At 38.9% G+C, this 24813-nt stretch overlaps 1 protein-coding gene across 2 annotated transcripts in view; it reads right to left on the bottom strand.

The window, feature by feature from the left end:
• TPX2 (TPX2 microtubule nucleation factor) overlaps positions 1-24813 on the bottom strand; it is a 59606-nt gene that overhangs the window by 2456 nt on the left and 32337 nt on the right. Inside the window, exons 8-17 of one of the 2 annotated variants that reach the window (XM_082671074.1) lie at positions 22953-23074; positions 21837-21988; positions 20232-20403; positions 18093-18231; positions 17072-17288; positions 8206-8301; positions 7005-7181; positions 6426-6572; positions 1866-1977; positions 1029-1216 (exon numbers count right to left, since the gene is read on the bottom strand). In XM_082671074.1, coding sequence (XP_082527200.1) covers positions 1029-1216; positions 1866-1977; positions 6426-6572; positions 7005-7181; positions 8206-8301; positions 17072-17288; positions 18093-18231; positions 20232-20403; positions 21837-21988; positions 22953-23074 — 1522 coding nt within the window. The remainder of the gene's footprint in view (positions 1-1028; positions 1217-1865; positions 1978-6425; positions 6573-7004; positions 7182-8205; positions 8302-17071; positions 17289-18092; positions 18232-20231; positions 20404-21836; positions 21989-22952; positions 23075-24813) is intronic. The other variant, XM_082671075.1, reaches the window with a different exon arrangement.

Genomic DNA, 24813 nt, shown 5'->3' with positions numbered 1-24813 from the left:
ATAAAATAAAATAACCAAGAAAGGTTGCCAGGAGAAGGCATGGTCCCATCCATCCTTCTTACAGTCTAAAATCAACCCTGAATCAAGCCAGATTAGTAGAGAGTTCTATGATACAGACAATCACAAGAGGCAGGATTCAAGTGCTGAAGAAAAGTCAAAACACTTGAGGCTGGTTTTGTGAGTACATCCAATCAGCATACGGTAGCTTGGATTTTGTCAGGAAACTAGTCCCTTTAATAGTTTGTCCCTAGAGCCCTCCTGTGGCCAGTCATCTCTACCAACAGCTGTATCAGCTGCTGGCTTAGCACTTTTAGACAAAACCTCAACAACTTACATATTGCTATATTCATCCTTTTACTAAGCATATGAAATTCTATCTAAAACTGTGTTCTTCCTTATTAATGCAGTTAATGTGGCTTGCTGCCCTCCTAGTGAAAGGGTCCTTAACGTGAATTAAGTTTTCTTTTTGGATAACTAATATTTAAATCATTATCTAGTGTTAACATGGAAGGTCACCTGGACTGATATGCACTATAACTCCAAGGAATTTGAGTCAAGTATTAAGAGGAAAATGAAAATATAGTTGTCACACAATTCCCACGTCCTTCCCTACCTATGTATTCTAATTGTAAAACACATTGGTTTCCTTAAGCCTTAAGGCAATAATAAAAAGTTAAATAAAGAGTCCTACAAATATATCACTGTGCACTGGTATAGCACCTGATGTCCTCCTTATTTAGACCCCTGGAAGAAATTCTGACTGAATTCAGGATCAAAGATAAATGTATTTGTTAAATAACTAGCTTGTTTATATCACTTAGCAGATCCATGGATCACAATGTATACATCCTTAGCCTCGTTCACTCCTCAACTTTGTCACCACCCCTGGTTTGTCTGACTTCTCATTTTCACTCAACTTTGATGTATCCTTGGAGGCCACCTTAGATCCTTTCTGGAACAAGGCAAGGTACAGATAAAACAAAACAGACGCAACCATGGGTTAGTCAGTGCTCATGCTGCCCAGTTACCAGTTCTTTCCGTAGTCTGGCCAGCTCCTCCTTCTGTTGCTCTTCCTCCTGTTGCCTGGCCTCCTCCAACTGCTGGGCTTTCTGGGCTTCCACCTCAGCCATTCTCTTCTCCAGCTCCTGCCGCTCCTTGGCTCTCTTCTCAGTGGCCAGCTGAAAAGTTTCTTGAACTAGAGAACCAGAAAGGCCCTCTGAGTACAGAAACAGAGAGAATATTGGTGCACAAGCAAGACTTGCATAAACCTAGCCCCACAGATCCAGCAAGTGATAGATATGCATGGCAACAGAAAGGTGGACCTCTAAGGAAGCCTAGTTGGGAGAAAGGTGGAGTAAACCACATACAAAAAGTCCTAAAATTTTAAGGACCCCTATAAATCATTGGAAGGGCCCCTATAAATCATCTAATTAGGAGAAAAGCATGACCTACACAGGTGAAGTAGCTTGCTCAAAACTACATAGTGATTGTGAGACAGATTTAGGAAAAGAATCCCACTTTTCTGAAACACTGCCCAGTGCTTAAGGAATCAAATGTTTTCTATCCAAGGCTTGCTTTAGGGTGAACTCCAGAAAGAAGTCCTGGCTCTCCCTCACTTACTTGCTACTCTCTGGGTGGGGAAAGTAAAATTGTTGTTGAAATGCCAGGTGCTTGTTCTATGAATCTGACCCCAACACACTCTACAAATCAACATAGCTGCTGGATTCAATGAAGAGCTAGGGGAGAAAAAATTAGATCGCCTACAGGCAGATGCTTCTGGTTGACACAGCATTGTACTGACACAACTGAGTCCCAGAAAGTCTAACCATTCTGCCCCAATCCCCCAAGAATACATAAAATACTACCAGTAAGGGATTTTTTCTCTCTCTTAGGAACAAAGGGCTCCTGGGAGATGACGGTGTTTGGACGAGCCTTGAAGCAAGCTGCTTCTTTCTGCTGTTTTAGTTCTTCCTCCAGCTATGAGAAAGAAAATCTGTCAGATAAGCAGCCACACTACTTTCCATAACTACCATCTCAATGACTCAAGTTCGAATGTTTCTGAACAGTTTCATCTACAAAGACAGCAGGTGATTTAATCTAAACTCAATTAAAATCCCTTTTACATTAAGTAGATCAGACTAACAACATCTGAACCCACTGAGAACTAGAAAATACCTTGAAGATACTTTTAAGGCCTACTTAACATCACAAAAAGTAAACAAGTAGACATTAATATACCCCTGGATGTGATCACCTGTAAAGTATTCTCCCTCCCAACCCCCAAAAGAATCTAACCAGAATTTAGTCAAGCCTCTGGATCTGACTATTCATTTATAGGAAATACAGGAGATAGAGGAACATATTAATCAACACGTTGGGAATACAATGAGCAAAACCCAGATTGTAATACCTATAGGAAAACTCTCGCCACTATTACTCAACATAGTTTTGGAAGTCCTAGCCAAGGCAATCAGAGAAGAAAAAAATAATAAAAGGAATACAGACTGGAAAAGAAGAAGTAAAACTGTCACTGTTTGCAGGTAACATGATACTATACATAGAGAATCCTAAAGATGCCACCAGAAAACTACTAGAGCTAATCAATAAATTTGGTAAAGTTGCAGGATACAAAATTGATGCACAGAAATCTCTTGCATTCCTATACACTAATGATGAAAAATCTGAAAGAGAAATTAAGGAAACACTCCCATTTACCACTGCAACAAAAAGAATAAAATACCTACGAATAAATCTACCTAGGGAGACAAAAGACCTGTATGCAGAAACTATAAGACACTGATGTAAAGATGATACAAACAGATGGAGAGATACACCATGTTCTTGGATTGGAAGAATCAACATTGTGAAAATGACTCTACTACCCAAAGCAATCTACAGATTCAATGCAATCTCTATCAAATTACCAATGGCATTTTGTACAGAACTAGAACAAAAAATCTTAAAATTTGTATGGAGACACAAAAGACACCGAACAGCCAAAGCATTCTTGAGGGAAAAAAACAGAGCTGGAGGGCTTCCCTGGTGGCGCAGTGGTTGAGAGTCCGCCTGCCAATGCAGGGGACATGGGTTCATGCCCCGGTCTGGGAAGATCCCACATGCCACGGAGCGGCTGGGCCCATGAGCCATGGCCGCTGAGCCTGCATGTCCGGAGCCTGTGCTCCACAACAGTGAGAGGCTTGTGTACTGCACAAAAAAAAAAAAAAAAAAAAAAACAGAGCTGGAGGAATCAGACTCCCTGACTTCACACTATACTACAAAGCTACAGTAATCAAGACAATGTGGGGCTTCCCTGGTAGCGCAGTGGTTGAGAGTCCGCCTGCCGATGCAGGGGATGCAGGTTCGTGCCCTGGTCCGGGAAGATCCCACATGCCGCAGAGCGAATGGGCCCATGAGCCATGGCCACTGAGCCTGTGTGTCCGGAGCCTGTGCTCCGCAATGGGAGAGGCCAAAACAGTGAGAGGCCCGCGTACCGCAAAAAAAAAAAAAAAAAGACAATATGGTACTGGCACCAAAACAGAAATATAGATCAATGGAACAGGATAGAAAGCCCAGAGATAAACCCACGCACCTATGGTCAACTAATCTATGACAAAGGAGGCAAGGATATACAATGGAGAAAAGACAGTCTCTTCAATAAGTGGTGCTAGGAAAACTGGACAGCTACATGTAAAAGAATGGAATTAGAACACTCCCTAATACCATACACAAAAATAAACTCATAATGGATTAGGGACCTAACTGTAAGACCGGACACTATAAAACTCTTAGAGGAAAACATAGGAAGAACACTCTTTGACATAAATCACAGCAAGATCTTTTTTGATCCACCTCCTAGAATAATGGAAATAAAAACAAAAATAAACAAATGGGATCTGATGAAACTTAAAAGCTTTTGCAAAGCAAAGGAAACTACAAACAAGACGAAAAGACAACCCTCAGAATGGGAGAAAATATTTGCAAATGGAGAAAGGATTAATCTCCAAAATATATAAACAGCTCATGCAGCTCAATATTAAAAAACAAACAACCCAATCCAAAAATGGCCAGAAGACCTAAATAGACATTTCTCCAAAGAAGACATACAGGTGGCCAAGAAGCACATGAAAAGCTGCCCAACATTACTAATTATTAGAGAAATGCAAATCAAAACTACAATGAGGTATCACCTCACACCAGTTAGAATGGACATCAAAAGAAAATCTACAAACAACAAATGCTGGAGAGGGTGTGGAGAAAAGGGAACCCTCTTTTTTTTTTTGAAGCGGGAACCCTCTTGCATTGCTGGTGGGGATGTAAATTGATACAGCCACTATGGAGAACAGTATGGAGGTTCCTTAAAAAACTAAAAATAGAATTACCATATGACCCAGCAATCCCACTCCTGGGCATATACCCAGAGAAAACCACAATTCAAAAAGACACATGCACCCCAATGTTCATTGCAGCCCTGTTTACAATAGCCAGGTCAAGGAAGCAACCTAAATGCCCATCAACAGACGAATGGATAAAGAAGATGTGGTACATGTTTACGATGGAATATTACTCAGCCATAAAAAGGAACAAAACTGGGTCATTTGTAGAGACATGGATGGATCTAGAGACTGCCATACAGAGTGAACTAAGTCAGAAAGAGAAAAACAAATATCGTATATTAACACATATATGTGCAACCTAGAAAAATGGTACAGATGAACCGGTTTGCAGGGCAGAAAGAGAGACACAGATATAGAAAACAAACGTATGGACACCAAGGGGGGAAAGTGGTGGCGGAGGGTGGTGGTGGTGGTGGTGTGATGCACTGGGAGATTGAGACTGACATGTATACACTAATATGTACAAAATGTATAACTAATAAGCACCTGCTGTATAAAAAAATAAAATTCAAAAAAAAATGGATGAAAATTAAAAATGAAATTCTATAAGGTCACCTATAACCCCACCATAAATAACTATTATTAACATTTTAGTGTATAACCCCTTTCATATCATATACATGTAAACACATATACTTTTAAAATAAATGGTCATATTATTCATATAAAAAAACCTATAGGAAAATCAAACCAGTTTATTCAACATATAAAATGCAAGTAGAGCAGCCTTTAGATTAAAAGGGATTTAGAGATTTATCAAACAAATATAAAATGTGGACCTTTTCTGGATCCTGATTTGAACAATTTAACTGTTTAAAAAATGAGAGATTAGGGGATATATGAATGCTGACTATTTGTCACTATTAAGGAATTACTGTTAATCTTTTTAAGTGTGATAATAGTATTGTGGTTATGAAATTCTTTTAATCCTTATATTTTAAAGTTACACACTGAAGTAGTTTTGGATGAAATGAGATGACACCTAGGATTTGCTTCAAAGTAATCTTGTATAGGCAGAAGTATCCAGTATAGACATGAGTAGGTAGAAGTGAGATGAAATAAGATTTTCCATGTTTTGATCCCTAGAAAACCAGGTGACAGTTCATGGAAGTTCATTATACTATTCTACTTTTATGTATGACTGAAAAACTTTAAAAAATCTTTTTGTGATGGAAAATATACAGACATTCTATGTCATGGTCCTTGAACGAGAGATTCACTACTGCTTCCAAAGCAACTGTCCTAAGTTCTCCTAGAGAACAGTACCAACAGGGAGCCTACATTTAGTTACTTAAGCAATCATATCTCTTGGGCTTCAAGAGGGATGACTTTCTACAAACAAAGATTAGGCCAGAGCCCCTTTTGGACAGAGTCCAGAATAAGAGACAATATCAATACTGACAAATTTAGGGATTCAGGAGATTATTTTCCAGACAGGGCAGAATTAGATCCAATTAAACCAGCCAACAACCAATTGACTGTTTTAAATCACCTGTCATCTATAAAGAGCAAATAGCTCACTATGTTGCAAAAACAACATACCATATTAAGAATCTATTCTCACCTCTCAGTTTCTTATCAAAGCACCAGCAGAAAGGAGTGAACATTTAATGAACAAGTCTAATAAATGGAATAGATGAGATCTTTAAGAATCTCCTGACACAAAAAAAGCCTAACAGTTCTCACATTCCCCAGGTGATCACTTACAGCAGAGATCAGCAAACTTACGCCGCAAGCCAAATCCAGTTTGCAACCTCGTTTTGTATAGCCCTTGAGCTAAAAATGGTTTTTATATTTTTAAAGGGTTGAAACACACATACACAGAGAACATGTGACAGAGACCACCTGCACAGCCTAAAATAACACATAGCAAACTTTTTTATAGAAAAAGTTTGCTGACCCCTGATTACAGTGACAGCCCCTAAAATAATCCAGTATGTTAGCTCCCAGAAGTTCAGTGTAGTGGGTCTACCTATTGTAACAAATCAACAATCAAACAATTCACATTTTAGCTGCTCTCCCCAGCCCCACCTGGTGCTTCCAAGTCTGTGCCTTCAGAGCACCTCTTCTGTCAGTCTCAAAGCAGAAAGGTTCAACCTGGGTTGTATTCTTCACCTTCTTCTCCGGCAGGTTAATGGTGTCAAAATGAGGCAAAGGAAGCGCCTTGAATTTGGGCACCTAATAGAAAAGAAAATGTAAGATTTAAAATAAGGTCTTTCTAGCCAGAAAGCAACAACTACTCCAGAATATTTGGATGAATCTAAAAAATAGGAAAGGCCAGTTTTCAAAGCAGCTTGGTGTAGCAGAAAGAGCATTGGGTTCAAAAGGAAATCAAGGTTTTCCTCCCAATATTGCCAATGACCAGCAGCATGATCATGGGCAAGTCACTTAAGCTCCCTGTGCCAGAATGGCACTTAAATAGCCTTATGAAGTATAAATAGGGCAAGTAATTTAATGGCACTTTAAATTACTTGCCCTATTTATACTTCATAAGGCTCTTAGAGGGATCAAAGGAAGTCAGTGATTTATAGTTAAAAGTGCAACATAAAAGATTACCTTTGAGGGATCAAAGAATAGTACTATGCTACTTGGAGAAATGGAAACACCTACCTCCCCTTTCTGCAGTTCTTTTATTTTCTTCTCCTTCTGTAACTGACGTTCTTTGTCTCGAGAATCAAAAGAGAAAGGGCATATTTCCACAGTTCTCCCCACTGGGATTTGGGGCTTAAAAGGCATTCCAAAATATGGCACAGGTTGAGCTCTTATCACTACTGGCTCCTCCTCTTCCTAAAGAAAAAAAATGCAGTTTAGAAACAAGATTCCTCGCTCTCTCTCACCTCCTCTGAATGTGGAGTCAGAAGACATTATATGAGAGAAGTCATTAATTAAGGCAAGTCACTCAACCTCTCAGGTGTCTTAGCTTCCTTTTCTATCAAAGAGGAGTATCTACCAACTCTCAGGGGTGAAACCAGTGTGAAAGCATTTGATAAACTAATATAATTACTCTTAAAGGATCTAAAATTTTTCACAGGAAGGTTGTAAAAACTAAATGAGATCAAACAGTTTGAATAAAATGAAGAACAGAAGAAAAGTACTAACCAAGCATATACCTTGGCCTCTTCTTTGACCCAGACTTCAGACTCCACTAAAACATGTGACTGGGAGTATTCCCAGTTGCCAAACCCAGAATAGGACCAAGTAAGTTGATTGGATTCAAGCTGGTAACATAAGATTACTGTGTATTTTAGTTTCAAATGAACCTATAAAAAGGCTTATGCCTGAGATCTGCTGTAAAATTATCCTAACTCTGGATATTTATAGATAAAATGGGGGATGTAACAAGAAACTAGCCTGATCAATGACAGTTTATATATTCCAACTTCATGAACCATCACCACACAGTCACCTTTGCAACCCTTGGATTAATGGAGATAGTTAAGGACAGGGTGGATGTAACTGCTTAGTATGAATTTTAAAAGTCCCTCACTGAATGGTGACAATAGCTGGGGCAAAATAGAGTATAGGTCTTGGGAAATTTTGATCCACATTACAACAGGGTGATTTCCAATGCAACAGAAACAAACATAGCTCCAATAAGTTACAACCAGTTACCACTGAAAGCCAAAAGATTCATACCCTTACTAACTACTTTGTTCTTGGAAGAGCAAAAACAGATGATCAATCATTCATACCCATTGTTAAGACAACTCCAGACAAGAGTGATGGCCTTTGTATTCCACTAAGTTTAAGAAAGAATAATGCTTAGATTGATTATGTAGAAGGAGTAGAAACCCCCATCCCAGGGAATCACCTCATCTTCTCTGGTGGGCATTCTGATTCTGTTCTTCAGAGCAAAGGCCGGTGACTTGGGGACAGTGATTGGAAGTACTTTCTTTTCAGGAACACCCTGGAAGGAGTAAGCAACTCAATTAGATATCCTAGAACAATCTCTACTAGGCTGTGTGATGAGATCAATCCCTTTCTTAGAAGTTCACATATCAGGAATCAAAAAAAGCTAGTTATTTCAGTATGTTGTTAACTTATCCAACTAAGACTGGTATGTATTAATGCTCCAAAGGTGGATTAACATGACAGAAGAACAGCAAATAACAAAAACATAGTTTGAGTTGCATATTCAACAAAAATAGGATTCATCAAAATCTTTTTTGGTATTTATGAAAAACACTACAAAATAAACTGTCAATATTTTATTGTTTCTCTCCCATTTTATACCCCAATCCCTTAAAAACAAAATCAAAAAGGACTTCCAAATGTTATCTAGGAAAAGAATAGATACTGTCCATTCTCTTAAACCTATTCCACATACATCTCTAAAATAAGAACTTATATTTTAAAATATTAACCTCAAAAGGCAAATGGAAAAAAGTACGGGGCAAGGGTTAGCTTAATTTCCTTTTGCCAAATAACTGGACAAAGAACAAGCAGTTTACAAAGATATACAAGAGGCTCAATCTCAATAATTTTTAAAAATATAAAGTAAAATAAAGTATTTTTCACCTACAAGACTGAGTAATAATTAAAAGACTGGTTAATACCAGTGTTGACAGGTGAAGAGAAATGGGCACTCCTATACAGTTGGGTAAGGTACAGAGCACAAATTGGTACAAACTTTAGGAATTAGCTACTAAATCTTTAAATGGTCATACTCTTTCACCCAATATTACATCTCTAGTATTTGATCTCTAGTTTAGTTTTTAGGTATATTTCAATACAGCATTTTTAAATTTAAATGAATAAAAAAATTGCAAATAACCCTATTACCTATCAAAAAAGAACTGGCTAAATCCTTTCTTAAATTGTGGTACATAACTAATTGTGGTACATGACTAATAAGAATCTACTGTATAGCACAGGGAACGCTACTCAATACTCTGTAATGACCTATATGGGAAAAGAATCTAAAAAAAGAGTGGCTATATGTATAACTGATTCTCTTTGCTGTATAGCAGAAACTAACACAACGCTGTAAATCAACTATACTCCAATAAAAAATAATTTTAAAAAATTGTGGTACATCCACACAATAGAATACTATAGTCATCAAAAAGAAGAAAATAAATCTTTATTACTGACAGAACAGTATTCATAATGTTGAGGGGGGAGGGACAAGTTGCTGAAACAAAAAATACTATTATTAAATATTATTTCTGTGTGTTTTTAAGATGTCTTTTAAGAAAAACAAATATATGATATCACTTATATGTGGGATCTAATTTTTTTTAAATGATATAAACGAACTTATTTACAAAACAGACTCACAGATCTTGAAAACAAACTTATGATTATCAAAGGGTGGTGGGGACAGGGATAAATTAGGAGCTGGGGATTAACACACACACACTACTATATATAACATCAATAATCAACAAGGACCTACTGTATAGCACAGAGAACTCTAAATATTCTGTTAATAACCTATATAGGAAAAGAATCTGAAAAAGAATGAATCTATGTATATGTATAACAGAATCACTTTGCTGTACACCTGAAACTAACACAACACTGTAAATCAACTATACTCCAAAAAAATTTATTTAAATAAATTAACTGAATTGAATTAAATTTTTAAAAGATACTTGCGCATATACTAAAAAAATAAAATAAAATGTACATATAATTAATCTAAGCATAGAAAATAAAATATGGAAAGAACACCAAGCTGTTAACTCTCACATATCTTTGAGGGTAGATTAAAAGAGGGATTTAATTTCTATATTCCTTAATTCTAATACATTCAACTTCTCCAAAGATTTTTTTCCCCCTTTGTGATTCCAAAACACTGCCAACATCTCAAATCTTTTCAGACTGAATTATGTATACCATACTATGCACATCATTCAAAACTAACATAATTCTAACTCTCATAGAGTTTACACTATCATGAATCTGGCAATTAACCCTAACTGCAAAATGGTATCTCTAGGGCTACCGTCCTGCATGAAGTGTATGACCAGATCAGTTTTAAAAAATCGGGCTTCCCTGGTGACGCAGTAGTTGGGGGTCCGCCTGCCGATGCGGGGTACGTGGGTTCGTGCCCCGGTCCGGGAGGATCCCACATGCTGCGGAGCGGCTGGGCCCGTGAGCCATGGCTGCTGAGTCTGCGTGTCTGGAGCCTGTGCTCCACACAGGGAGAGGCCACAACAGTGAGAGGCCCGCGTACCGCAAAAAAAAAAAAATCAAAACAACCTTGAGACATCCTCAGTAACTCCTTATTTCTTATACCCACATCCATATGCTGGCCCCATCAGCTCTCTATTCTGCTTCCTCTCTAACTCTTCACTGTCATGACACAGGCCACATCATCTATTGCCTGTACCATTCCACTAGCCTTCTAACAGTCCTTCAGCTTCTCTCATTCCACCAGTCCATCTTCTTATACAGTCAGAAGATTTGATGTTACTTCCTAACTTAAAATTCTTTAATGGCTCCTACTGCCTACCTACAAAAGTATAACATATTCCTTGGCATGAAGTACAAGGTGTTTCATAATTTGGAACCCTGCCTGACTTTCCAGGCATATCTCTTGCCCCTCTTTAGGCATCACCCTCCATCCACAATGAACTACTAACAGCTACCAAAATTTAACACAAGTTCTCATCACAATGCAATACCTTTGCTTATGCTCTCTCAGAAATGCTCTGGCTGCTTGGAAGCATCTAACCCTTCTTCTCAAGCCTCCACTAAAGCATCGCCTCTCTGATAAAACCCTTCAATAGATCACTCCACTCCTCCAGACCTACTGACCCCACTCTCCCCTGTATATAGTCTATCATGGTACATATGAAACTTCATTGCACTTGTTTATTTAGGTATTCATCTCCTCCTGCTAACCTATGAGTGCTTTGAGAGTGGGGACTGTTATTCCATCAACCCCTAATACCTAACACAGACCTTGGCAAGCATAAGGCATTCAGGAAATGTTTGTTGAATGAATACAGTAAGCATGAATAACAGAATTTATACCTTGGACTTGAAGACTCTTGGACTCTAATTTATACCCTGGGAGACTTCTTAATCCCAACAATGCTGCAACTGCTCCAAACATGTTTGGAGTATCTTTCTTGGAGTGGCCTTCAAAGCCAGTTTTAGGGCCATGCAAGGCAATTGCTCAATCTTTACTTTTAATTAAGCAAAACTGTTTCCAGCTCTATTATTTTAGACTACTCAGAAGTTTTAGTTCCCAATGACTTTAGACCAGCCCCTAAGAGCAAATTAATCTTTAAAATATGAAGACTTGCCATCGTTGAAGAGATCCAAAACACTGTGCCACAGGATCCAAGACCAGTGGCTTTTCCAAAATGCTTTCTATAATATCAATCTTTGGAAAGAATTAATAAACTCTCAAGGTGACCACTGTAAAGGGAATGCTCATTCTGCTGTGAAAGTTCTCACACATTTTCTAAAGAAAACCAGAATCACTAGTATAGTAAAATTTAATACAGCAGAACTTGTAATCAGAATGACAAAAGTCTATGAAATGGGTTTCCAAATAATGCTTGCCAGAAAACGACAACAAAAATCTGTTGTTCTACAACATCCTGGACACCTGTGGACACCAGCCTGTAGCTCGAACACAGTCAAGGATACGCGGTAATAGGAAGTACACTGAGCAAGGAGTCAAGAGGTCTGTTTTAGCCCGGCTCTGATTCCAGTCTGTACAACCTGTATAACATGAGATAGCCTTTTAGTCCTTGGTTTTTTTCCTTTCATAAAATATAGTAATTGAAATAAATATCTGAGGACTCAGTTTTAAAATAATGCCACTTTTCCTATTTTTCCCCTCTCTCTGCATCCTCCCAACAGAGAGATGTGCATTTTAAAAGAAATCTCTAATAAGTAAGCCATGAAAGAGATATTTACGAGTAGGATCAATCCTCATAATTACTTGGGGGAGAAGGAAAGGTGATTTATGAAAATCAACCTTGCAGCAACTATTTATCCACACCCCATCTCCACTGCAATCAAAGCCAATAGGGGGCTCAATCGGAAATAAAGAAAAAGACATTGGGTTTCTAGAGGCAGAGAAGGCTTCTTGTTTTATTATTTTAAGGTTTTTTAGTTATAAGCTCCTTGAGGGCAGCGACATTGCCAATTGCATTCCTTTGCATTCTCCACAGCACCTACAAGAAGTAGTAATTGTTCAATGAACATATGTTGATTAGCATTACTGTCCTTATTTGTTTACATGTCAATCTGTTCTCCCAGACTGTGAAAGCTTTGAGGACAGAGGCTGTGCCTAATTCCATTCGATTTCCCAGTGTCTAACACAGGCTGGTGCACTTCAGCTTGTACTGCTGCTCATGCAGTTATCCAATATAGCAATGCCCATGCTGTGATGCTTAGGTGCTGGGGAAACAGGAGTGAACAGTACAGATATACATGGTCCCTGCTATCAGTGAGTTCACATTCTAGTGGAGGAAAGAGACAATGAAAAAGTAACAAATCAAGTATTTCCTGATTTTCACAAGTGCTCTGAAGAAACCCAACAGAATGTGGAGCTGAAGGATAATGGGGGAAACTCTGAAAGGAAGCTGAGGGAAAGTATCTCTAAAGAGGTGATACATGGTTAGAAGTGGGCATTGTGGGTGGACAGATGACACATTTTGGAAACGCAGCCCAGGATGGGGGATGGGATGTTAGGGGTGAGCACTTCTCCCTAAGGCAGGATATGCCCCCAAGTGCCCTGGGACAAGTTCTCAGGCCTGTCCCAGAGCAATTAGGAGATTACCATGAAGCAATGTTATATCTCAAGGAGTATGAAAAAAAAAATTTTTTTAAAGCCTGCTGGTCTCCCCAAGTCCCTAAAATGTTGCTGCTAAAATTACTCACTGGAGAGCACAAGAAACACCACAAGGACGCATGGAAAGAGAGCTTCAGCACCAGGGGACACGGATGGGGACAACAGTGTCAGACAGATAGCTGCATTCTGACTCTGGGAGGCAGGCTCTTCTGCTGCCTGAGGGTCCAACACTAGAAGTTAAGACACCTAACCTCAGTTCTGCCACCAACTTTTAAAAACGTTTCTATGGGCAAGCCACATTCTTCTTTCAAAGCCTCCCTTTCTAAAAAATGAAGAAGAGTGGAAGGGAATAAATACATCTTTGCCTCCTTTTCTGGTTTGCTTCTCTAGAATCCAAAAGTTGAAGTGATGTCACTGGAAATTTCAGTAGGGAGAGAGCTGCAAAGAGCCAGCATCAAACTCAGATACTGCCATTTGCCAAAATAAACAATGATAACAGCATTGTGGGGTAGAATAAGTGTTTAAGGAGATGACAGGTTCAAATCCTGGTTCTGCATACTAGACACCTCTCAGCATCTCTTTCCTCATCTGAAAAGTAGGGTTAAAAATAGAACATTGTATAACTGATTCACTTTGTTATAAAGCAGAAACTAACACAACATTGTAAAGCAATTATACTCCAATAAAGATGTTAAAAAAAAGAACATTATCTCTTAAGAGTTGTTATGAGAAATAAATAAGATAATCTGCACAAAACACTCAGTACAACATAAGCATGCAATAGTTATTACTATTAACAACATGACTGCTTACTGTGTGTCAGACACTAAGGTCTTCATCAGGGCTCTCTCTAATCTATGCTGCACGTAACAAAGCAAAACTCCAGGGGTGGAGCCCAGGAATCTGTTTATATAATAAAATCCCAGAGGATTCTGAGAACCAGTTGGATTTGGCAATCACTTCCCTACCATTCAGTTGCATCTAACATACTTACCTAGTGTTTTGCTCATCTGTTTATCCAGAATTCTCAACAAGGCCTTACCTGGTACAATGCTACTCTAAGATCTCACTTAACTCCTAATGAACTCTAGTCACCCTTCCCCACTTACCACTTCACCCCAACATTTCCAAAGTACAACAAACTGCCAAACCAATTTCCTAAATCAGTGTTTCTAAAAATGGAGTTCAGGTAATACTGGTGGTATGGAAAAGGATGTAGACCATGTTTTTTTAAAAAATAATCACATATTTTCCTAAGAACCTTTTCGTTTAAAAGGTACCTTCTATTTTAACACAAGAGCATGGACCCTGGAACCATATTCAGACACCAGCTCTGCCACTGGCTAGTTTGTGATCTTGGGCAAGTTATCTGACCTCTACAAAACAGACTGATAATAGTATCTACAGTGTTTACTTCATAGGGTTGTTATGAGAATTAAGTAAGTTATCATATAAAGAGCTTAGAATAAAACTTGGCACATAAGCTTTATAGAAGTATTAGCTATTATTGTTGTTATTCATGGCCAAAAGTACTGATTTTCCATTTACATAATGATTTATATGTTCCCCTTAAAATTACTTTTAAAATGAGCTGATGATTTTAAGAATATATAAAGTCAATTAAAGTCAATATTGGTATAGGAGATAAAAAGAATACAGTAAAAATCGAGAGGGTGATAGGTAAATTAAATAAAAAACAAAAAAAACTTGTAGCAGGGGGAAAAGCCAGGAGCTTGGAGAAAAAGATGTTATTAAAAGTAAGGTGCCAAATGCATGTTACAGAAGCCTCATGGAGGTCATTTCTCTTTTCTGGGCCTTGGGTTTCTGATGTGTAAAGTGAAAACTCTGAGCCCTTCTGGGTCTAGGATTCTGAGGTCTGCATACAAACTACAGTTCCCTTGTTGTATTCAGAACAATTTCCTCACCAGGTAATGACAAAGAAGGCACAACTCTTGGAGACTAATCACTTGAGTGGGCAGAGGTTTCTTAAAAGTTTGCGTAACAGGGCTTCCCTGGTGGCGCAGTGGTTGGGGGTCCGCCTGCTGATGCAGGGGATGCAGGTTCGTGCCTCGGTCTGGGAGGATCCCACATGTTGCGGAGTGGCTGGGCCCATGAGCCATGGCCTCTGAGCCTGTGCGTCCAGAGCCTGTGCTCCGCAGCGGGAGAGGCCACAGCAGTGAGACGCCCGTGTACCGCCAAAAAAAAAAAAAAAAAAAAAAAAGTTTCTGTAACAGAGTCTGGCCTATCATACGTATGCATCACAGAAAAAAAGAAAAAAGAAAGAAAAAGAGAAAAAGAAAAGCGTTGTGAATAGAAAAGAGGTCTCATCTGCAGAAAGCTCTCAAACTGAAAGAAGATATTGGCGAGGGAAGAGAGGAAGAATCATTTGTAAGCATCACCATGCTTTTTTTAAAGCCTGGAAAATATAACTTCGGATTGCTTCTGACTTAGTGCTAAGAAAATAAACAAAACTAAATAGCCAGTCAAAGGTAATACAGTTGTCCCTCAGTATCCTGAGGGAATTGGTTCCAGGACCCCCAAAGATACCAAAATTCGAAGATGCTCAAGTCCTTTACATTGGTGTAGTATTTACATATAACCTATGCACATCCTCCTGTATACGTTAAGTCATCTCTAGATTACTTATAACACCTAATACAATGTAAATGTTATGTAAATAGCTGCCTGAGTGCAGCAAATTCAAGTTTTGCTTTTTGGAACTTTCTAGTTTTTTTCCTGAATATTTTCAATCCATGGTTAGTTAAATCTGCAGATACATAACCTATGGATAAGGAGGGCCAACTGTATATTGGTGCACACTTTCACTTAAAACTGTGGGGACCCTAAAGGATAAGCAAAAAGAAAGAGGACGGGAAAACAGTTCTTAGTACCTGGACATAAGGTGATTCAAACTGGAAGGAGGATGATTCCCCATCTGCCTGGAAATATACCTGAAAACCATCTTTGCACTTATGCAGGTGCTGAACTCCATTACTTCTTCTCTGACTGTGGCATCTCTTCTTGATTGTATATTTTCTCTCAAATCATGACTGTGAGCCCATCATCAAACTACAACCCACTTCTCTAATCTAGGTTCCAGGTGCTCCTCTGGATATACTTCTTTTCTCCAGCTTAAATGACCCATTTACAGTTCCCAGTAGCCACCCCATGCTTTCCACCTTTGGACTTTTTTTATGTTACTCCCACTGCCTGGAATGCTTGGCCAGTCCATTTCATTTGCATTTCTACAAGTCCAAATTCCACCACAGAGTGGAGAGGCAATATAATGAAGTGTAAGGTCACAAACTCTGGACCCAGAGTGCCTGAATTCTTATACTTGTTCCACTACTTACCAGCTGAGTACCCTAGGAATGCTACTTAAACTCTCTGTCACTCAAGTGCCTCATCTGAAACTGGTGAGAATTAGAGTACACAACCTGAAGGGGTTCTGATCAAAATGAATGGGTTAATATACAAAAAGGGCTTGGAGCACATAGTGCCTGGCACATAGTGAAAGTGTCAGCTATTATGACAGTAACGACAGGAAGATGACGATGATGAGGACGACTACTATACATTGCCAAGGCTCAGATCAAATGCTTCCTCCTCCACAAAGCATTCCCTGAACCTTCTATCTGGAAGAAATCATTAACTCCTTTGAATACTTATAGCACTTTTAACTGTCACCTCTCTTAGAGCACTTCTGTCACTCTTTATATTATTTATACCTATACTGTATCCCTTACTGGACTTTAAGTTTCCTGAGAGCAAAATCCACCTCTGACATGTCTCTTTATCACCCACAGCTCCTATTATGATGCCCTGATCATGTATCTACTCAAACATTTGTGAATGGGTGGATCTGTGGTCATGAGCAGGGCACTTCTGCCAGCTCGCCGAGCCTCCCCACTCTTACCACAACATCTTCCAAGATCTTAGTAGGGCAGGGCCTAGAATGAAATTCAAAGTGTTCATCCTCCAATTTCTTCTTTGACTCTCGCTCCTGGATCCTCTTCTCAGTTTCCAAATCAAAGCCAATAGGCTGAGTGGATGGCTTCACAGGCGGTTTCTTAGGCAAGATGGGTCCACCTTCAAGAATTCTGTGATCAAGTTCCTGTGCTTTGAATTTGTATCTGTAAGGTGAGAGTTTAAGTGACAACCACAAAAAATATTTTAATAAAATGAAAACTACATAAACAACAAACTAAGCCAAAACCAGAAAAATAATACTCATTAAGATTACCCATCATGCACAACAAAATTTCAACTCTCTTCATAGCCACTGTCTCTACCTCTAGAGCAAAGAATAAATGAGACAGTCTAATATTCCCACCACTTTAAAGATTGCGGTTTCTCTGCAAGAGGAAACTCCCCCTTCTAAAAAGAAGTAAAAGAAGGGGACTTCCCTGGTGGTCCAGTGGTTAATGCAGGGGGTCCCAATGCAGGGGGTCCAGGTTCAATCCCTGATCAGGGAACTAGATCCCGCATGCCACAACTAAAAGAGCCCTCATGCTGCAACTAAGACGTGGCGCAGCCAAATAAATAAATAAATAATTTTTTTAGGAAAAGAAAGTACAAGAAGGAAGAAAGAAGAATACAGGAGACAAACTCTAGCACTAATCACATTAAGTTCCAGTTCCCTTGGGTAGCCATAAAAAGGTGAGATCTACCTAAATTAACCTCAGAGGACACTCCTTATTGGAATCACAAGTGAGTTCTCCCACTGCAACCTCCACAATAGTGTTTTACCAGTTTACACTTCAGGACAGCTCCATATTCCCACTTTCAATCCTTTCATCACAGTGGCAAGGCAGAGCCTGTAGCTCAAATGCCATAATTCCCAAGGCAAGAAAAATAGTTAACTGTCCCCCTTACAGAACTGAAAAGAAAGTAGGCACGTTCTTGGAACTCCTCCTCAAACACTGAGTGAAACTTACTGCTGCAGTTTCTCGAGCTCCTCAGCCTCCTGTTCTGCTGCACTTTTGTAGGTCACAGGTCTTGCACGCTGTTTGGTTTGCAGCACAGGAGTCTGTGGGTCTCTGCATATCTTGGCCACAGATTTGGAGGGTAACAGAGCTGTAAACCAAGATCACAGACATTCACTTAGCTCTCCAAGACCCCGTATACCTGTAGGTGCTGACTCAGCTAGGCAGCCCAGAGATGCCAAACCAGAGTGGCTGGCCCTCTACACTCAGCTCAGCTCATGTCAGTCAATCTGATAAACATTCAGTCCTTTCTCCCCTGTCACTCTTTACTGAAGGGTATGATGAAGGCAGCCCTTGGGTAAACTCTGCTATCGTCTTCTGAATCTGAAATCCATTTATGTCTGATGGATTCCTTTTCACTGCACAGGCCTGTACTGACTTTCTATTGACAGTGCTAACTATTTTGCTTGTTATTGACAAATAAGATTTTCACTTATTCCAGCTTTAAAATAAGGCCTTTCTAAAGACCAAGTAATAACTCCCAATATTATGTATTCCCTAAAAGTGTCTACATCAAAACATCAAGACCACCTCTCACAGAAAGTCAAATGGAAAAAGTAAGAAAAAACTATGTCAAAGCATCAATATTAAGATCATCATCACCACTCATAGAAAATAATGATTTATCTGGCCAGGAGCAACCTTGTCAATTTTCATAATTACACAGAATGAATCCTCTAATTTAGACCTTATTACCTAACAGTGGGAGATGGAAACCAAATCTACTTATTTTAGAAATAAGCCAGCCTTCAAGTATACATATAACTATTTTTGAGCTATAACGGTACAAAGTTTTAAATAAAAATTGCAGAAAATAATTTTTCTATTTGCCAGGACCAAGATTCTAAGAGCAATGTATATAAGACTCTAACAGTCATGTATTATTTGGAAAGTCATGGTTAATATTTACATTTCCATTAGAATAAAGAAAGACATTTCATTATTTTCATAATATAAAATCTGAAAAATGGTTACTAGAACATAATAACAATATTAGGAAATGCTGTCCTTAAAGGAATTCATCTGGCTACCTAACATAGCACTAAACAGTGCCTATGCAAAGGCAGAAAAAATTTAGAAACCTTCAAAGTCAAAACAAACGGATTCTGCTTTATCCAGAATACTACCCTACACTCTTGACAACTATTGTATACCACACCTCCACTCCTGAAACTTCTTTAGCTTCTTTTCGTAGGAATTATTTTCATAAAGATAGATGCTATTAGATTAGATTACTCTTATCTGTTCACCACCAAATCTACAAACTCAACAGCACAAAAATATACAATGGAGAAAAGACAGCCTCTTCATGGTACTGGCACAAAAACAGAAATATAGATCAAACTCAGCAGCACCTGCACCCACTGCTCTCTTCCACCCTCCTTTCAAAGAACAATCACTCCACTTGTGTTAAGTATCCCTCTCCTACCTGCCTGCACAGGGACTTAATCATCGGTTATCTCTTTTCTCTCCTCTATCTTCATCTTCTTTCCCTGCTAAGGACTTCTCAGCATACAGACCTGCTCTCCCTATCTCGCACCTCCCTTGATTCTTACATCTCCCTCCACATGCACAGCATTTACCATAATTTGTAATGACCTATTTGTTTATCTGTCTCACTGAATTAGAAACTTGATATTGAGTAGCACCAAGTCCGTTTTGCTCACTTCTATACTCCCTACACCACACAGAGTGTCTGCTTTGTAGTGGTAAAACATTTATTGAATTGCTGAACAAAAAGCACACAACCTTAAGTGAATGGAATGCTTTCATTTTCTGTAGGTGAGTAAATGCACACTGACACATGGTAAAGATAGCCTTGATGTGTAATGACATCTCAGGTTAACTTAATTCCCCTTGGCCAATTATTGATCAGGAGGATCGAGGTGGTTGATGGGTATAAGTGGACAGATAGCTGGGTGGTTTGAGAAATGCTCAACTATGTATACATTTGTTGTCTGCATACAGGCACATGCCATGCTTTAGTTCAAAAGTGAGGATTTCAACTAAAGGCAAATTTGCATCTAAGATGTAAGGAAAGGGAATTCTAGGGGAGGCTCCAGCTAGGTATGATATTGGAAAGAAACTTACTAATATCATCCTTCTTGCTCCTCAAGTGATATCTGTTAGGGGTTCGTTTATGGAAGGCTTCGACCTGCTGTGCAAGGGGCACATACGTAGAAGCCGTCTCACCAAATGTTCTTTTCTTTCCCTGGGACAGGTTGAAAGGCATAACAATGGTGCATCCCTTAGTCACTCGGGCCTGAAAAGAAAGAAGTTGTTCCCCAAATGAAGTGTTATGGAAGAGCTCAGATCTACCACAAGCCACAGACTCAGTACAGAGGATCAAAAGAAAAAGGGTCAGGGCTTCCCCTGGTGGCGCAGTCGTTGAGAGTCCATCTGCCGATGCAGGGGACACGGGTTCATGCCCCGGTCTGGGAAGATCCCACATGCCGCGGAGCGGCTAGGTCCGTGAGCCATGGCCGCTGAGCCTGCACGTCCAGAGCCTGTGCTCCACAACGGCAGAGGCCACAACAGTGAGAGGCCCGTGTACCGCAAAAAAAACAAAAAAAGAAAGAAAGAAAAAGGGCCTGTGTAAAGCCAAGATTATTATTCTTCTTAAGTTGTCAGTCCTTGAGCAAGGGTTATAAACAGTCTATTCCCATCTTTTAAAAAGGGGAAGAGGGGAATTCCCTGACGGCCCAGTGGTTAGGACTCTGTGCTTCCACTGCAGGAGGCGCAGGTTCAATACCTGGTTGGGGAACTAAGATCCCACAAGCCACACAGCGTGGCCAAAAAAATTAAAAAATAACAATAAAATGAAAAGGGGGAGAAAGCATCTAGAACTTAACAAATTATCTGTTCTGTAAGAGTACATAAGGTGATTTTTCCCAAGCATGTTAATGTTTTGAAGCAATCAAGAGCAAGTTTTCTTAGAAGTGAAAAAAGCTGCAAAGGTATCCCATCCCCAGTCCCATTTAAAAATTTTTAATTGGGCTTCTGGACCTGAATCAGGTCAGGCAGCTGCCTGAATCAAATTCTCTCCACACATCCTACCAAAAACTGACTGATGAAGAAGCCTACTCTTTGGGTCATTAATTTTGATAAAATTGGTCTCTGATTGGAAACAAAACACTTCAAGGACTTACGTCCCAAAGGAAGAAGCACAACCCCAGGATTTAAGATTGCAAAGGACTGACTTCAGCAAGTCATGATGGTGACTGCAAATGCAAGGAGAAATTCTTAGTGCTAGGATTTTTATTTAGGATTGTTACTGTTTTTGTTAGCGCTCTGGTAACAAAACTGGATTTGAGTGGTCTGCCCCAATCCCATTTTCCCCATAAACCCTGTTATATTTTGCACACAATTTTGCAGACACAAGATTTTTTCAAAAATTTTGTTATAGCACAAGCTGTAACAAGCCTGTACCTACAATTTGCCACACATAATTCTATGTGTTTTGTGTACATTCTCAATTCAGTTTTCACAGCAACTTGATAAGATGCTTCCCAGAGACATAGAGTGATTTGTCCAAGATTACACAGCTAACAGGGGCAAAGTGAGGATTCAGACCTATCTTAACTCAAAAACATATGCTCCTCTCAATTATATTATTGTAACTAAGTGACCACAAATATTACACCAGAATCCTCACTGAATTATTAACAAGAATATTAATTTAGTCTATCAACTTACAGGAGACGGAGGATGCTTTCGCAGTTCAGATGTAAAGTTCACTTCCTTATACTCCTCCTGGTTCTTAGGATGTTGTTTGATTCGCTCATCTGTGAGGAAGTGGAAGTCAACTGATTTGGTTACCTGGCTCACTGATTTCTTCACAGGGAGCCCTGAGTGAGGAGCAGAGTAAAACACACAGATAACACTAAGAATAGAGAACATAAAGTAAGTCCCCTTTTATCCAGTCCTTTTGGTATTTCTATTACCATGGATCTAACTTTGTTCACTCTCTACATATAAGCCAACACTTGAAACAGTCCTCAGGGACACCAATATATGTGCCTTATTCATTTAGTACTATTGGGTTTGAGGCCTTTCAGTCAGAGGCAAACTGTTATAAGGTAGCACAGGGGAGAAGAATCCCACCTCCCAGTTATGGTCATAGCTCTGGAGACAGAGAAACCGGAATACTTTTGATAGGAAAAGCTATGAATTGACTTTAAAAGCACTTAACTAAGCATCTCTAAGAGGGATACCCTATAAACTCCAGAGATGCTTTTCAACCCAGTAAGCAGAGCTTCACAGCTTTGACTCCACCAATGATAATTATGCTAAAGCAAAGCAGAACTCTGATCCCTTCAGCTCTCTCAGGTATACTTTCCTCCATAACTACAACTGGATTCACTCAGCTGTCTTTTCCTCTGACTAGGATAAAATGGGAAGACAACAAAAAGCTGGTCTGCCCAATTGCTCTATCTTCTGTCTCAATCCTAGTTCCTTCTTATTCTAATACAAAGAAAAAGAATTAGGAGAAAAAAGGAGGGAGGAATTAACTCCACTTAGAGAAATGAGGTAAGGACTCATGGAAAAAGGCCTCAAAAAATGGGTGTGACTTCTTCAGTTAGAGATGGAGAGGAACAGCATGCTCTAAGAAAGGACCAACATATGTAAAATGTTCTAGGGAATGATCACTGGGATATGAATGGTGCCCATGTCCAGGTTTCTAAATAAACACATCTTTTAATGCTGACTACTGACCAAGAAAGACTTTTGTGCTTTAGAGACTTCAAAAACCCTACCAAGATTATGAGAAGCACCCCCTCATACATCAGACTCAATCAGAACCAAGCTGACCTGCTCCTGCAAGAGCAAATTTTTTGAATTCTTCATTCTTTTTCCGCATCTCTACCACCTCTTGCTGCATTTTCATTCTCTTCTCCAACTCTTGCTCCTCAGTACTTTTTAGAATCTTCTGCCTAAAAGGCAAATCAGTAAAGGAGATGAGAGAAGAGAGGAGAGGAGAAAGTGACTCAGTGGTTAAAAAAATCTAAAGGCATTATATAGATTAGATTTTTAACCTGTGATAAAATAACCATCAAAACCAAAAAGTATTACCTAATAAATTGATATTAACTTAGATAACACTATGAAAAAAAGATACAAAATTTATTCCAAAATATTGAAAAAGTTTCTGAAAAAACAGCTAAAATAGACTATAGAAGATATTATAAAATATCCACAAATTTGACTATATAATGATTAACTTTTATGCCACAAGAAAAACTAAAATACCAGTAGTAATATTTTCAACAAACATGGCAAGAGGTTAATATACATAAAATATATACTGTGATAGAGAGAACAGACTTAGGAGTAAAGCCATCCAGAATGCAAATCCCAACCCTGTTGTTTCATTTTCTGCCTATGTGATCTTGAGAAAACTATTTAACCTCTGTGAGCCTCAGTTTTCTCCAATGTAAAATGGGTAATATGAATACTTGTTCTCACAGGATACTTGTGACTATTAAATCAGATAATGTTTCTGAAATACTGGACACATAGCAAAAGTTCAATTTAAAGTAGCCATTCTTAAAAAAACAATAACAATAAAATAAAGTAGCCATTCTTAGTAATGAGAACATCACTAAGACCACTTATAGATAAACAGAAAAGGAAAACAGATGATTCACCCAAGAGGAACTTTGGAAAAGATGCTTACAATAATAGTTATACAATCTTGTCAGCAAACACATAAAAATTAAAATAATCTGATGCCATCAACATATCAGTTAAATTTGAAACAATTTTTAAAGTAAAAAAAATTCAATGCAGATGAGACTACAAGGAAATAAAAATATTCATTCAAAGTTGATGGCACTGTAAATTCACACATTCATTTTGGAAATAAAATTAGCAATAAATATCAATAGCCAGAAAACTGACCATAATCTTAGATCAAGGAATTTCTCTTTCCTTATCCTGAGGAGACTAGTCAAAGAAAAGGATCTGCCTGTAAAGATGTTCATTGATTCCTTATAATAGTGAAAAATCGGAAACAGCATTTTCAACAGGAAATAGTTAAATATAATCTGATAGAATGCTAAAAAGGGTAAATGTGAAGATTTTGTAGCAGTACAGAAAATAAAATAGTCTCATAGCAAGTGAATAAAGCAGAGCCCAAAGATTGCTTATACACTGATTGTAAAAATATGTATTTTACTTGAGTAAAGTCCAGAAGGGAGCTTGGCAAAATAAAAACTGTTCAATTTAGGTAGTAAGAACCTTCACTAACTTTTTCCTTCTATATTTCTTTTACGTTTGTTTTAATAGTTAATTTTTTTCAATCTGTTACACTCAAGCACCCACAAGGACATAAAACAATTTACCTTACCATGGTTACGGCTTTCAGAGTTTCCCAAGCTCCATGTGCATCAAACAGACTGTAGATGTACCCATTTGTAATTTTTTTTTTTTTTTGTGGTACGCAGGCCTCTCACTGTTGTGGCCTCTCCCGTTGCAGAGCACAGGCTCTGGACGCGCAGGCTCAGCAGCCACGGCTCATGGGCCCAGCCGCTCCGCGGTATGTGGGATCTTCCCGGACCGGGGCACGAACCCGTGTCCCCTGCATTGGCAGGCAGACTCTCAACCACTGCGCCACCAGGGAAGCCCCCCCATTTGTAATTTTACTCTACTGACTCTAAAGCTGAAATTCAGG

Source organism: Grampus griseus (assembly GCF_964374135.1).
Source record: "Grampus griseus genome assembly, chromosome: 14".
NCBI lineage: Eukaryota > Metazoa > Chordata > Mammalia > Artiodactyla > Delphinidae > Grampus > Grampus griseus.
The sequence above is the reverse complement of the archived record's forward strand: the minus strand, read 5'-3'. Positions and strand labels throughout refer to the sequence as shown.